This window comes from Misgurnus anguillicaudatus, chromosome 15 (genome assembly GCF_027580225.2).
Source record: "Misgurnus anguillicaudatus chromosome 15, ASM2758022v2, whole genome shotgun sequence".
In the NCBI taxonomy this organism is placed as follows: domain Eukaryota; kingdom Metazoa; phylum Chordata; class Actinopteri; order Cypriniformes; family Cobitidae; genus Misgurnus; species Misgurnus anguillicaudatus.
In genome coordinates, this window is record NC_073351.2 from 13,270,984 (window position 1) to 13,287,880 (window position 16,897).

The 16,897-nt window shown below is 37.9% G+C and overlaps 1 protein-coding gene across 7 annotated transcripts in view; it reads left to right on the plus strand.

Moving 5' to 3' along the window:
• Nucleotides 1–7,868: 7,868 nt before the first annotated feature.
• The window catches only part of fli1 (Fli-1 proto-oncogene, ETS transcription factor), a 33,692-nt gene continuing 24,663 nt past the window's right edge, over nt 7,869–16,897 (plus strand). Inside the window, exons 1-2 of one of the 7 annotated variants that reach the window (XM_055174390.2) lie at nt 7,869–8,013; nt 10,437–10,551. In XM_055174390.2, coding sequence (XP_055030365.1) covers nt 10,480–10,551 — 72 coding nt within the window. In that variant the 5' untranslated portion in view covers nt 7,869–8,013; nt 10,437–10,479. Of the gene's footprint in view, nt 8,022–10,436; nt 10,552–14,895; nt 15,080–16,897 lie in introns of those variants that run through there. The other 6 variants (XM_055174392.2, XM_055174393.2, XM_055174394.2 and 3 more) reach the window with 6 other exon arrangements.

A 16,897-nucleotide genomic window follows, 5' to 3' on the forward strand; every position in this document is an offset into this window, starting at 1 on the left:
AGTTGAAATAATGGTATTTAAAACTTTCTAACCATAAGCAATCAGCAGACATCAGCAAAACGTACAGTACAGTATACCTGGTCCAAATTCCACTTTAAGGGTACAATGCCCACTAAGATCATCCATTATAATTGTTCCCACAATGCCTTTCATGTGTTGCATACCTTGCAAACTATTTCAAAGCAGTATTTGCTGTTTCCTGAGCGTACTTGATGTGGTCAAATTTGGGTGCATCTTAATAGGGTTAGAGTACAGCCACATAAATGATCAACCAACTTTCCCATCAAACTTCAGTCTAAGAAACCCCCTGATTCTATCCACACACAAACAATAACACTTGTTTGTTTATTGTTGTGTGCTTATATGGCCAACCGGACAATAGCACTCCAATACTGCAAGCATAGACTGATCCTCAGTCTCTTCTCTTTCTTTCACACACACACACACACACACACACACGCACGTAAGCACGCACACACACACACACACACACACTGAAATAAAATCCTAACACATGAGTATTTATAGACTGATTTAAGGATGTAGCGTCTATCCTGTAGTCTGATATTCTGTAAGGAAATGGACTGAGCGCCCTCCTCCATTCTCCATGTCCCTCTTTCATCCAGTCTCTCTCTCTCTCTCTCTCTCTCTCTCTCTCTCTCTCTCTCTCTCTCTCTCTCTCTCTCTCTGCTAGTGATTTTAAACCTTTTTGCTCTTATCAGCAGTCTTGTGAATGTGGTTGGTTCCTGTTCCATTTTTAATCAGAGCTCAAATCAGCGCACCCAACACAGCGAAAAATATGCAGGACCAACCTCTCATCCTTAACCACACTCATTTGTCTGAAACATAGGCTTATAATGAAATTGCATGACATTCAGGACAATGTGTCAATCGTAACTGACAAAGTTAACACAAAGCCGTAAAAATCCCTCCGTCTATATTGTAACACAAGACGCTTAAGATGTAGTTAAAAGATAGGTGAAGCTACATGTGTATATGTGAGAGAAAGTGTGTCAGTGCGGCTAAATGACTGCTAGCACACGTTTGCGTGTAGGCCTATGCAAATGTGACCGTATGTGGGTGTCTTCACCTTTGTCTTAGGCATTATATTTCTGTGTGTATGTGTTTTACATAGGTTGATGGGGTTGTCTGGGTAAAAGACACAACATAGGACAAAGACAAAAAAAACATGGTTTACATTGTGGCTACATACTACAAAAAAAACCCTTATAAAATAAATACATTTTTTTATTGTTTTTACTTTAAGAGTTTTAAACTTTGTCACACATTAAATAAAGCAGTTATTTCTTAATGAAACAATCCTTTGTTTTTGCTATAATCAAATTTTTTTGTCCGATAATTGTAAGATATTACAAAGTACTTTCTATTGCAAGAACGTACAAAACAAACATACACAAAGTAGACATACATAATCCACATATACAATAAACACAAGAGACAATATACAGAAAAAAATAAAATAATTGCAAAGTACTATTTGAAAGACACTGATGCCTTACAGTGACGTGTTTGGTCTCTTCCATAGCTCAACTCTGCCCTCTATCAGTCAATACAAATTATTGCATTACTCCATCAGATGATTTTATACAGTAAGCCTATAAAACTTATACATGGCACACAAAAACAATGGCTAATACTTAATTACAATACAACAATACACTAAGCACATGTGTTGACAGAGGAATTATGTTTATTTGTTTCACGTACATCACTATACAGAAGACCATGTTCATGGTGTATTTGTGTCTTAGAAAATGCACTGTCTCTTTAAGGCCAGGGAAGAATGTTGTGGTTTTTGCCAGGGCGTTTAGAGCAGTGCCCCCGCAGTCACTCACACATGCCCAATTTTAGGCCAGCTCCCTGTCTCTCCCATTTCTTTTGAAGTTGGCTTTATCCTTTTGGATAGATGTCTCATGTCATTTTGCGTGTCTACTTATTTGAGATGTTTCTCAATAAATTGGCAGTACAGCCCCACACACTGGGCAAACTGAAAATATGTGGCTAGATTTGTTTTTGTATCACAACTGCATATAGGCTAGTACACAAACATATCAACTACTGCCTTCAGTAACTATAGTTGACATACAGTGGGGTCCAAAAGTTTGACATATTTTCTAATTAAATAAAAAATATTTTATAATAACTTTAATTATATACACAAATGTAATTTTTCTTAGTATTTGGTAGCTACATTTCCATTTTTTAATGGACTAAAGCCGAAATAAATTCTACAAGATTTTAAATGGGAATATTAAATGGAATGTTCAAGGTAAAGGAAATCTGTCCTTTTGTACCCAGGTCACTGTCATAAATTAGTAGTAAATAGTGTTTATTATATATTATATATAAGTGAAAACAATCCCAGACTTCAACGTAGTCTCAAATTTTAGCACCACATTATATGTATAACATCTTTTCTATTTTATTCCCCTTTTGTTCTCGTATTTGTATGAACGGACATGACATAAACCTGCTTGCACGCTGAGATGTGACCAGATGTCCTGGGGAGTGATTCAAGTCAACCTTACTCCATATGTGGATGTGTCACTGTATCAATTTTAAATATATGTTTATTCATGTTATAGGCATCTGTCTCCTAGCTCCCAATTTCACAGACAGCTCCCACTGGTTTTAATCATCTTACCTATAAACAATGACAGAATACGTCACAAAAGTAGCTAACTGATACATAGCTTGTAAGTCACTATGGATAAAAGAATCTGCCAAATGCATACATGTAATATAGCCATATTTGTGGCATCGTCTCCAATCCTAGATCAGAGAACCCCCTAGTGGTGAAGAACCGACACAGCAAGCCTTGGTGAGACAAGGGATCAATAGTCTCCTGCTTTATTGGATCCAGATTTGACCGTCGGAGGCCACAGATGAATGAGTTTTGTAGTCTGGTGAGCGGCTCACGTCGAGTTCAGGCTGTCAGACACGTCTGGTGGGGGAACGGGTGCACGGAGGGGGGTGATCTTAAAGCAAATGCCTGAGAAAAAGAGCCCGGCACGGTAAACCCGAGAGTCCCCGGGAACAACGCGCTCTCTCACAGGGCCGCGCACGCGGACAGAAATGAGAGGTGACAGCGGATTCATTTCACCCGCCGCTTGTCTATAAGGGACCGCTAAAAGCCTGCTGAATGATGAGTGGTCAGAGGATTTATTGAGGAGAGATGATTTTAAATGTTTTCTGACGAGGTGTGCAGTCAATTGCTTGGGATTTTTCCGCAGTGCTAGTTTATTTCACCTGGTTAGTCAGCAATGATGCTCTGTGGTTAGGGCCGCAGTATGAAATGCAAGTTGAAATACTGTAAATAAATGTGATGTCAAATTGTTAGTGCGCTTTGTTGTTTGTTTCCCTTTGGATAAATCGTCAACTAAATTTATAAATAGGTATGTGAGAACATTTAAAAAGGTAATTTGAAAGGTTTTGAAACATCATGAATCATGTGAATAAATAAAATCACCTATCAATTACTTACCAGTGATGTTTCTGATGTGCTAGTAGTTAATAATTACTACAAAGGTTGGTAGAGATTAATTTAGTTTGCCGTCTACGTTTGTGACGTCATCCATTTTCTATTCTCGCGATAGCCGCTTAACACCTGTAACCTAAAGGAAGTTTCAAAGATGGCGACGCACATTAGGCCCGCCTAAATGTTTTTCTAACAATTTAAACAATTTACACCAGCCTAAAGGAGGCGCACGTTTATTTGTGATTATCTGACAATTGTATTTAATGCCTTCCTTTAATTTAGAAATTAGTACAGAGCACAGCATCTTACAAAAATGATGGGATCAGCTTTGATGATGGAGGTCTTCAGATGTCACTGCTCGTATTCAGGTTTTGTTGTTGTGAGTTATCAGAATTAAACCTGTTAAAACTGATACAGCCTGTGTTGTGTGAAAAGGCTATCTTTTAAAAAAAATCTGACAACTGTGAAATGTTCGAATTCGATTTATTCAGATGAAGGCTATGCCTATGTCATCTGTAAGGGGTCAGTTGTCCCTTTGTTTGGATTGAATTCATAGCCATGGATAACTGGTTTCCTAGAAAGTTCAGGACCTTTTAGTGTCCTTATTTTATAAATGCTCTCTTATGTATATAGTGACCACAGTGGTTTAATTTCCCTTTGCAAATTCTAATGACACGCATAAGTGGTCAACTGTTTGCACAGATATACTTTCCCAGGTCTTGTTTCGCCTGCCTGTGAATTTTTATTGCAGATTGTGAATCTATAGAGAGGTCAGGCTAAGCGCATGAAATAAGTGATGGTTAAAATACAGAGGTCTTCTTTGCAATTCAGTTACCTCCTAATAAGCAGAAAGCTCTCCAAACAGCTTATAGTTTATAAACAACATCTAGGCATAACAGCATTTTATGTTTGGCTATATGTTATATTTTTGCTTAGAGAGTCTGAGGTCAAGTCACAATATTTTGGAGAATTTTGGATACTTTACAGTATTTACTGAAAATACTGACATTAAGCAAATTGCAGTACTAAGACAACAAATGTGTTATTGCTTGAATGCCTTATAGAGTATGGTTGAGTTTTCCAAAGCCCCTGAGTTTATCCTGTTGCGTGTGTGGGCCTTGACAGGGTTAGCGTGAAAAGAGCTCCTGCCCTGCCTTTACTAGTGCCGGCATCTCATTTACCCTTTCTCCCCTGAGAAAACAAAGAAATGTGGAAAATGAGCTATCTTCATCTCCTCTTCATCTCTGCTGCTCTCTTGCTCCTCCAGTTAAATAAATAAGACATTATGCTGGAGGACCCAGGCATTCATTACTAAATACCTGATGTAATCAGAGGCGTCTGTATGTTTTTGCATATTCCTAAATAGCCAGATATTAGAGAGGTCCCAGGAGGTGGAGTTAAAACTTTGAGATAAGTTTCTAGTACTAACACCAGCCACAGGGGCTGATCATAGATGGCATACAGGAATTCTGTTTGTGAGATGCCAGTTTTCATTAGAGGCATATATATTTTACCTTAATTTTTACCCTCTTATTTTTTTAATGCAATTCTGACCATCCATAACCTTTAATTGGTCAAAGAAATTGCTGAAAATGCACTCAAGGTGGTTAATGTTGATTACAAAACAAAAGTAGCTGTGTTCTATATGATGCTTAAAATTTTGAGTTTTGTCTGCCTCACTTTCACTAAACTTGCTTAAGTGCAAAACAGATGTCAATGATTTGATGAAAAGTACACTCTTAAAAATAAAGGTGCTTTAAAGGTTCTCAGTGATGCCATAAAATAACCACGTTTGGTTACTTAAAGGTTATTTCAAATAAGTATTTCTTACCTTTTTTTATTCTGAAGAACCTTTTTACACCAAAAATGACCTTTACAAAAGGTTTCTTCGTCTGTTTAGTGTTATTTAAGCCATTTAGCCACAAATGGTTTATGACATCGTGAAGCACCTATATTTTTTAATAGTGTATTTGAGTTGTGATTGTATTTCTTTATCACATTACTTGTAATAAGACTTTTTATGATGTTGTGATAACAACATCAAGCATTTCTAATGTATCTTTAATATTTGTAATTAGTCAAAAACCAATGAAGACACATTTGGCAATCAATATTGCGTATATAAGGAATAATTGACAACAGGTGTTGAATTATTCGAAAATAATGCACACCCAAGGGGGTAATGCGGCACTACAACGCATGTGTGCATTATTTTCAAATTAATCAAAGGACTACCGCATATACCACGGTTACCACAAACATTGCTCTGGTGGTTATTTTAAGACATTTGACATTTTTCCCCCCGAAAAATAATCAAAACCCATGTAACATTTCTCAACCAATCAGAATAAAGCATTCAACAGCCCCGTGGTATACAGTAAATACACACTATTGGCTCTTTCACATTATGAGAAAGACAAAAACAGATGAAAATTATGTCAGATCAGTTTATTCTATACATTTTATGATATATTGCACAGCATAATTTAAAATATGCAGTTTGTTAGACTCTTTAAAAAAATGGTGCTAAGCTCGTAATCATATGGGAACCATTTTTAGCGCTATAAAGCACCTCTGCAGAACCATAAGTGGTGCTAAAGCATGACTAAATCACCACTTATGGTTCAAAATAGCACAATATGGTTTTACACAGGTGCTAAGGTGTAACACAAAAATAATCCCCTGATTACTAGCCAGTAAACCACTTTTAGTTCTTTTTAGCACCATTTTTTAGAATGAAGGCTACTGTACCATGACAAACTTTATGCACATGTCTTATAAAATAAAGTTTGAACCAAAATGAAACAATAATATCTACCAAAGCTACATTGCGTCTATATTTTGTGGCCCTTGTTGTTAAAAAAAGGGCACATAAAATTTAAAGCGTAATTTTCTCATGAGACTAATTAACTTATTACTCAACAAAGAATAGACTACTTTATATGATTGCAGTAAAGAAACAAGACAATGGAAGAAAACATCCCGTTTCTGAGAACTAACACTCACATTGTTGTTTATTTTCCTTCTCTCTCATCAGGAGGCATTTGGATGGAAGTGCGTCATCCTACCATTGATCCTCAGTCCCATCTGTAAGATCCCGGGAGCAAATACTCAGACAAGATATAGTTTTCAGTATAAAGTACAATTTTAAAAACCACTCCATACAAATATTAAGATTACGTTATTTTAATGTTACATTTTACATCTTAGACATGGCAGCTTGACATACCACATTGTGATGGTTGATGCTAGATGTGTTTCCTGTCTGGCTAAGGTGGCTGTTTCCTACGATTGTTTAAAAGAATTTATGTGATCTTACAGGAAAGTGGCTTGCTGTTCGTTTTTAGTGTTTATAGGTTTACTCAATTCAAGTACAAATTTCTACAGCTTTTTTGTGTATTAACAAGTCTTTCATTTTTATTGCCGCATTGGCGTTTTAACTTTTGAAACATTGGTCTTTATTGACATGAATTGAAAAACTGCATAAAGTTTTGTGCAACTTTTAAACTTTAATTACATTATCCACGTTGCACATTTAAATAGTTAATTGCAATAGCAATAAAAATGCAATTATAATCACAAGCAGTAATTTATGAGCACGAACCAAACCAACAAACAAATTAGGAGCTAATAAAACACAGATAAAGACATCAATATTTTACGACAAAATAGTCATCGAACCGCCTACACATTAGATCAGTTTATGTGTCTTTATCAAGAGTTTGTTTACTTGCTGAGTGTCAAGCGTCATGCACTAGCAGTTTCCCCACTGTAAACCTGCCGCTGTTACTTTGAAGGAGTTTTCGGGTGAGGAAATGGAGTTTGTGAAGTGCGCAGGGTCAACCTAACAGGAAAGAGACGCGTGGATCTGACATGAGCCCACTGAGTGTCTTCATCCTAATGGGATTCCTCGGGGAACCATAAGAAAGAAAAAAAAGGACATTTGTCAAAATTGCCTAGGAGGGCTAAAGTAAGCATTTATATCACGTAAATTACCAAAACGCCAAATAAATGATTTTTTTTTGTACTGACCTGACTTTAAAAAAAGTTAACACACGAGGCCAAAATATATCAGCATATCACTTTTCATACAAAAGTGTGCTATTATTTATTATTTGGTGCTGTATATATTCAGTTAATGGTAATAAATAAGTCAAACAACTGTCTTTCAGGCGCGCATAGTATAATCGGATGTGATCCAGTGCGCAACAGGGCTTTATGCTTATTTTCCCTGTCTTTCTTTTTTTATGGCGCTGTTCTCATTTCAGTTAGATTTCCCTTATTTCATGGTTCAATGGATGTGCTAGTTGCTTGCAGGGTGAGTCCGTGTTTTCTCATTGGTCAGCGAGCCGCCGCTCTCCCATCTCACTTTTCCATTCATACATCCCTCCTCTCCTCCACACACGCCTCCTCGAGATAACTCACACTTATCCGCGATAACCACTTTTCTTATAGAACGGACTAATTATTTAAGACTGGAAAACGGTTTAGCTGAAGTGACATAAACGAGACAGGTGAGTAGGTATATTATATTTAAAGAAAACTATACTGCAAAACTCATAGAAAGTTTGCAGCTGTCAGTTACGCGGTGCATTTGCTGATGTAGGTTAAGCTGCAGTCATTTTATACCCAGTTGATGTCGCTTTGCAATCGTCTCTTTTTTTATGTGTTTTTGCATTGCGTTTGAAACGTAAAAGTCACGGGTAGATTCACAGGGAACACATAAGCTGATAAAGTTCACTGTAAATCGCTTTGGATTAAAGCGTCTGCCAAATGCATGCATGTTAGCCTACGCAAATGCATTCCATTGGTGCATGGATTGTTTTCGTTAAGATTTTTGTCCAGTGTGTCGGTTCTTTGCTCAATGCGAATGTGTTGACAGCATGTAACACGTACACACTAGGGTGCTTCAGATGAAACACTAGAGGCTCACGGTCCTCCTCGGAGGATAGACGACGCAGTTATTTAACAGTGCTCTCGAGCCTCCAGTCACCTAATTGGCCACAGATGCGGATTTCTATGCTATTTAACCGTTTAGAAATTGGGCGCATTTGGGAAAGTTTATGAGGCGAGCCCAGCTTTCGCCCGCAGGAGCCCGAGGTCTAACGCAGAGATTGCCTTCGAATATAAATAAAGCGAATTATACGTCTCCTGATTTATTTAATACGGACCTTTTGTTCAGGTATAGGAATGACGACGTCTCGTTTCGTATCGCGATAATAGACAACCCATGAGTACATTTTTATATCAATCATGAACCGTGTTTCGCCTTTGTTATCTATACGTTCTTCGTTTTCTTCTTGCAATTTACGTTTTTTTTCTATACATTGTGTGTATATATGGCCATATCGTATTTATATAGTCTATTATGTACAACATAATGTTCTGCGTACACGTATTATATAATCTGGATGTCATATCTAAATCTCAACTTAATACGAAGGAAATAAAATGTCAAGGCCCTTTATAGACCTATAGACCAGGATGCAGTGGTTATTAACTCTTTTATCGCCCTGATATTCTTACTCTTCTCTTTAATGATAATTTTCAAATAATGGGAGCATGTAGTGCACAATAAATTAAGAAAGTCTGTGTTATAGGGGAACACATGAAAGCAGAAAAAAACGTCTAGACGTAAAGTTCTAATTCGTTTACGATATTTCTATTGCTGTTTTTAATATGACAATCACTCTGTTTCTGAGATGAGGAATGTTAAATAATGCTAGTGCCAGGCTGCTCTGTAATTGCAATGGCAAAAGACACCGTCCCCGAGCTGCCCTTTCACCCTAGACTTTGTAAGCTATACTTATTAAAGCGAAAAGTGTTTCAATATGTGGCTGGCCTTTGCAGGAACGTGACGAGGGGGTTGGGCTTATATTAGGCTACTTTACAAATAGACTTGTCTCTCTTATTAAACATTTATTTATTATTATTCATAATATTATTATACCATTATCTTTTTTTCTTTTTTTTCTGCTGTTGCTCTGTTATGGCCTACCACCAACTTTATCCAAAATAGGCAATAAAAGAAAGGCCAATGCAAGTCAATCAGAAAACAGAAGCAAGTATTATTTTTAAACCTCTGGAGGGCTGAAAGGTATAAGCTACGATTCTTCAACGAATAAACGCAGCTCTGTTTAACTGTGCCCCTCATATAAGCTCGTGAACCAAATATGACCTTTTTCTTTCGAAGGCTGGATGTACATTAATGGGATGGAAAGCAAGGTGCTTAAACCACTTGCATTACCTGTTGCTTTGCCAATGGTTTTAAAGTTCATACACGCTTAACACGCTGCAGGTTTATGATATACAGGAAGAATGCAAATAAAAATAAATCCCGATGACGGGGAGATAACTTTTTGGCAAAATGAAAATATTACTATAGGGCATGAAAAAATATTACTTAGAAACTGAGACATCAATTTTGAGAGAAAAATGGCACGCCGAGGGGAAATAGTTTCACAGTGGAATCCGTGTAATTCAGAAAAAGTAAATAAAATAACTTTTTGCAGTCTTGTGAGATGGCCCAAAATTAATGAATGGATGAAATGAATAAGATAATAATCGCATTCGTTGCTGTACCAGTGGTATAGCCTACAGCAAATTGTAGAAATAATTTTCTAATTTGAAATGTTTCGGATTTAGCCAGATGGAAAAAGTCAAAGCTATTCCTACCCAGTCTCCTGAGGTTGCGTATAGAGGTGGGGGGGGGGTACATTTGAAGGTATTTTGTTTTTCGTTTGAGCTTTTTGCTATTAATTTTGGGATACTTTAAATGTTATATATTAAATTAATTTATTTATTTATTTATTTATTTATTTATTTATTTATTTATTTATTTATTTATTTATTTATTGTTGACATTTATATGTGTATTAATTTGTTTTGAGGCAGTCTGATTTTTCTCTTTGATGACCTGTGTATTTCTTTTTTAAAGGGGCCGTGAAGTGAACATCACACATTTCCGGGCTCCCTGTCCAATGAAAATGTTTCAGACCGTCCCCGACACTTCGTCTTACGTCAAGGTAAGACAACATCGTCAATACGAGCAGGTAATGTCGGAGGAAACAGACTTAAACTTCTTAATTGCCCTTTTCCTCTTCCAAGTTATGGTGACTGATGTAAATGGGTTGTGAAAACGCGGTTTTCCTGATCCACTCTTGTCATATTTGACATCTCTGACTGGGAGTGTGTAGTGTCTCAACTTAGTCTTAAATTAGATTTTTTTTCCTTATAAACTCCGGAGAGGGGATTGGCCATCCGCGACCTTCTGAGATTTTTGCACGTTTATTGTATTTGACGTAGTGCATTTTTCTGTCTCTCTCATGCTCTTAAAGAATGTAAACATTGCAAATGGCAGACATCTGTTTTTTGAAAAACTACCATGCATTAGTGCATTTTCCATATAGACCGTTTACAGCCATACCGATTCAAGCTGGTTTTGAGTTTAAGGAATATCTGCATAATGGGATTTTGGTCCACCAAACCAACACTGGACCTACACAGCCTGATTTCAATGCCACAATAATTATACCCACTTACTCATTTGCTCAATTTGGTACTTACATGGGGTTATATTCCTTTCTATTAACGGTATGTTATATTGTCACTGACTGACAGGTTTGAGCGGTTACTCGGTTATTTATGGCAGAGTGCCACTGCAATAACTTTAATGTATCAAAAAGCTTAGTGCACTGCACACAGACAGAGCTATGAAAATGAAGTATTGTGCCTGCTAAAGTCATTCATTATATCTTTACAATCAGCATACTTTCCAGAGCAGAGTTGTTATGTTATGGAGACTTATTGCCCCCCTACATAAGGGAGCTTTTCATGCAAACGCTATAGTTTGTGTTCCTCCACAGAGGGGCTGAGTTTCACAGTCCCACGAACAGCCCTCGATTTGTTTCGAGACATTAGCTGCGGAGGAATGTTGAGGGAAAACCTTCTCTTTGAAAATCAGCTTCACGGAATAATAAATAGTGCAGTGAATAGCAGTCGGCTTGGCTATAGCCTACAAACAAAGATAAAATGCCAGCAAAATGCACGTATTATTATTAGTAGTAGTAGCAGTAGTAATATTTATTGTTGTTGTTATTATTATTTATTAAATGATAATTACACACAATTTATTATTAATATTATTAATAATAATAATAATAATAATTTAACATTTTTATTTTACTTTTATTTTGATGATTGTTAGCATTATTTTAAACACTGTTAATATTCAAGAGGTGCAAACAGACAGGTCCATTCTTTCAACTTGCCCCGCCATGGTTTTTGTGCTTTGTGAGTTATTGTTGTATAAGCTCTTGTGGGTAAGGGTTTTGCTATTATTTTTATTTATGTATTTATTTTATGATTGTTGCATGTAAAAGTCAAAATGTATGTTGTTGCTATTTGGCAGAATTTGTGTTTTTTCGCAAAAAAAGGCCAGTTTCAAAGAAATAATTCGGCTTCAAGAATTCAAGCGAAGCCACGGTCCAGCTAGTGCTTTTGTTTGGTTAAGGCCGGGCGAGACTAGGGCTCTCCAATAAAAATAAATCTCAAATTAATTATGGCCTGGAGCAGGAGGCCAGACAGTATAGTGTTGTGTGCGGCAGTCTCAATTTTTTTCGACGTGCCTGTCTTTCTCAGCTCGTGAGAGAAGAGGGGCTCGTGACTGTCTCGAGCAACCTGAGAAGCATGATTCCTATCAGGTCAGCCGATGAGCGGTTTTTATATCTCAAATGTTTGCCACAAAACCAGATCACCGTCTCATCCTCACCGTTTTCATGCAATTTACATATCTAAGGACAATAGGCTTTAGTATACACACTGATGTTTTTTTTATATATAAATTACGCATTGTATTATCTTTAGATGTATAACTGAAACGAGTATAAAACCTAGACGTTTAGATCGGTTGCCATCAGGTAATAAATGTATGGCCAAAAGTCAGTTTAGCACGTTGTTCCCACAAAGTTTCTCACCGTTTTCTCTCTTGCTTTAAACATGAGGAAACTTAGTCTCACTATTGGTTTAATCTTGCTTCAGCACTTTTCCAGTAGCATTGGGCCACTGGCTTCCCACAGGTCGTGGTTGGGAGAAATGGCTGGCTGTCAAGCTCCAGCGTAGAGCCAGATGTTCTGTGGCTCACTACATAAACCAACATGCATCTGTTTATTGGCCTTTCAAAATGTTTGTTACCGCTGGACTCATAATGACCTGGGCAAGTGCCACGCGGGAGAAGAGACTGATTTTCTATGTTTAATGATGCACTTAATGAAAATATTTGTTACATAAATAAAAACAGATAATTTATTTTTAAGGTGTTATCGTTACAAAAGGCGGACCCTAGACTGTTAATGACATCAAAATAGACATGCAACCTGTTTATTTCTATAGGATTACAAGACATTATCAGAATAAGTTTAAGTTTAACTGTGTTTATCTGATATATAGTTTAACATCAAGTAAAGAGACGTCTCATTTATAATAATCGAGATGGAGCCCATAAAACATAATTATAGTGTCATTAGTGACCCCTCTCCACCAGATCTCCGTCTCGTCATGCGCTCAGAGATAATGGTGTTTTAATTAAAAAAATGGTGGAGTCTAAGCGGCCCCTCTAGGGAAACATATGTTTCAGCTATCAGGTCCCACGCTCAGTGAAAATTATGTCCACCCCTCCTCTGTAATGCACATGTCCCAAAACCTGATATGATTATCCAAATTTTGCATTTTACTAATACGAATGCTAAATGGTTAGCTTGGAATAAAATCCAATTTTCTCCTCTTCTGCCTTACTGCTCCTATCAAAATTTTCCAGTCACTGCATCCCAAATACAAATCACAGAAATTGGTTAATAAGTGCCAGCGCCGCTTATTTGAATGCAAGGGAAACTATATTTCGCGCACTAGAGAGAGAGAGAGAGAGAGAGAGAGAGAGGCCCTGACTCGAAATGGTTAAACAAGGTGTCTCCGTTAATTACTGTGCAGGCCTCAGGCAGGAGAAGCCTTGACCCCTAGCAGGATCCAGATGTGGTGCTCTCGAGGGGGGCTTTCCCCCTTTAGACCCCAAGTCGCAAACAGCACAAGCAAACCGGCGCAGACTCAGTCTCGCACCCCCAGGCACGGCCCTATCGGTCAGGGGGTCTTTAAGAATCCGGGGTATGGTCAGGTTTTTCGCTGGTTGCTTATATAGTGTGCGAGGTAATAACTCGCCGGAATTAGCGGAGGCTCTTTCAGTGCGTAACCAAAAGGGGTGGAAATTTATAAAGGAGGGATAACAATGAACATCCACACAGTTGCCATATCATAATAATAAAGGATGTGTAGTTTGACGCTACATTGCAAATGTTTATTCGTTACAAATAAGACATTTATAGTTTACAGTTATTTACAGAAAAAATATACAACATGTCTATAATTGACTGCATTTATGCATCTTACATTGGATTCAAGTTATACATTTTATCACTATGCATGTTCTCTGGCGATCGAACTATTGACTTTTGATTTGCCAGCGCAATGCGTCACCAGTGAAGTTACAGGAACTATTTTAAAATGCATCCTATAATTTTTCTTCATCATCTGGGCAAGAAAAATGGGTGCCCATGTGCCGTTTATTTTTGAGAAGTGTTAAACAACAAGCACGGGAGAGAGGTATCAGTCTCTGTATGTGGCACGCAGCCTCAGAGCACCAGAGATTGCTGTGCATTCAGAGGTGCGCATATGCAGGAGAGCAGGCGCACACATGTGGAGCAGACTGACTCGGCGCTGTGGGCTTCAGTTTTATTAATGGAAGCCCGTTTAAGGACCGAAAACCCCCACAGAGGTTCGGATAGACTTTTCACATGCTTCACTATATAGATAGATTTAGTTCACGTATTAACTGGCGTTAACCGAGTCTTGTATGATACTAGATTTTTAAAAATTATCTCGTAAATGCTAATAGACTGCATTTGCTGATTTTTGGCATTATTGAAGAGGTTAAGGCATTTCTTACCTTTTCTTACCCGCATTCCTCAAATATCTTAATATGTTTTCATTCGATAAATTTGGATTTTATTTATTTGTCTTAGTTTCCTGTTATTGTAAGCTTTTATACAAAACATATTTTTACTATACAACCCATACATGTAATGCGTTATGCAGACCTAATATTTCCACCAAATCGGCTATAATATTTGGGAGGGGGGGCTGGTGGGCAAAGAAAATCGTGCAACATATGTAAAGAGCTGGCAGGCATTCTGTAAATATTTCCAGGCAAAAACATGTACAAAGGAAAGAAACGCTATTGTTTTGGTGTCTTATCTCATCGGGACAAGTATCCTGCTTTTGGGTGCCGTCATGAAGGCAGGGCCAGTGACAAACACGCACACACACACGCATACACACACACACACGCACACACGGCTTCCTTCTCAGGCGCAGTGACTTCACTTCCCAAATTTAGAGGAAAAAAACCATCCGGCGAAACTGTCTCTGTCTCTCCGCCACATATCGGAGGCTGGAATTAATTCAGACGCGTGTCATGTTCGGAATATCGTCGGGATCCATTGAAAATTGCGCAAAATGGACGGAACTATTAAGGTAAGAGCGGAGGAGAGCGGTCTTTCTGATGGATAGAGTTTGAGAGCGTTAGACGTTTGACTTCTGCCTGCCCGAAGCTTTTCAGCCGCGCTCCGGTCAGAGATTTCCTACGGCTTTCCTACTTTTCCCCAAGTTTCCTTTTCCTTTTCGTCGAAACTTTGTTGAAATCTATAGCGGAGGATGCGGAACTTTACACGCACACACACTTGGACGCTTAGGAAGAAAAACTTGGATCAAACGCAGGTCTAGACGCGCTGTTTGCGATGGAGTAAAACTGTTTTGTCAGTAAAACAATGCGTATTTATGTTGAGAATGGTAAATGTCCGGCTGCTTTGCTTTTCAATATATTGCTGTGTTCGTACGCGTTTGGCGCAGCGGTTTATATAAATCATAAAGCTTTAGGCTGGAGATGTGGCTGCGCACTTTGAGTGGCACCGTGCCGAGGTTTTCCAACCATTCATATAGTACAAAACCCGAGCCCACCCACAATAAAATATTACTGCACAACCTTTCCCTTCTTTTGGTATCTGACAACAATCCCTACGTTACTCTTGAATGGGGTTTAGTCTCCTAAAACAGTAGGCTGCTTTTTGACAGCTATAACTAAAAGTATTTTCCCCCCAGAGTGTACCGTTACTCTGGGCTTTTTTATGGTTAGTCATAGTTGAGTTTTCTTATGCAAATATTATTCATCACATACCGATATTGAAGTCTGAGTGAGTTGAGGGAAATAAGAAGTTTAACAATCGTTTCACAATAACCCCCAAATAATGTATCCCCGTGATTGTAGACTTTTGTCTGGAGGGGAGGGCAGCAAATTTAATTCTCTCTCTCTCTCTCTCTCTCTCTCTCTCTCTCTCTCTCTCTCTCTCTCTCTTTTGCGGTCATATAAGTGGTTTTGGGTGTGGTATATGTTTGGGACCGTACACATCATGCTTATGTTAGATTTTATCATGTTAAATAGACTGTTTCGATTGCATAGGGGTGAATAAGGACATCAGAAGAGATATGCTTTTATCCAGCAACACTCCTTACACAAACAATGTCGGTTTGATATTTTAAAGCATTAAGCACAACGATGGTGTTGTTACATCATTAAAATAATCTGATGTTTTATTTATTATTATTATTATTATTATTGCCTATTATTACACAATAATTTGGAAAATAATATGTAATTAAGTAGTCAATTTAATCCAAACTATTACTAATAAATAAACTAGAAGAATTTGTCAATAGACAAAGAAAACATCTCTTGATTTTAGCTGTGCACCACTTTACAATGGGGGATCTCAGTCGACGGGTATTTCCTGTTCCACACAATCTGGTTTCCTGTCAGGTTTCCTTTTCCTCTTAAAAACAAAAGACAGGAATGTCCTCTGTATAAAATAGCCCCATGTTTTAAATAGGATGCAAACATCGCCATTTAATGACGCATCTTCTGCGCAGACAATGATGATTCCTGCTGTTCACCTTTAATGTATTACACAGTCTTTTAGGTTACGCTGTGGGGAATATGGCTGTACAATTTCTAGTAATCCATAATGCACGGTAGCACAATAGCCTCAATGTATTATATGTAATATTATCAGCTGTGCAATGTTGGTACCTCACCATAAATCTACACCAGCAAACCACTGTGTGCCTGAGGTTCTGCATGCTTCAAGCGAGCCATGCAGGCACGGCCAATTTATGGCCTGAGGTAAATGGCACCTTTGTGAGTATTTTAACCTCATTGTAATAAGATGCTTGGCTCAAAGTTTGTGACCGTCGCTAAGTTTCGTAGAGTGCAAGCAGTTTTGCATTTTGACAGGGCCG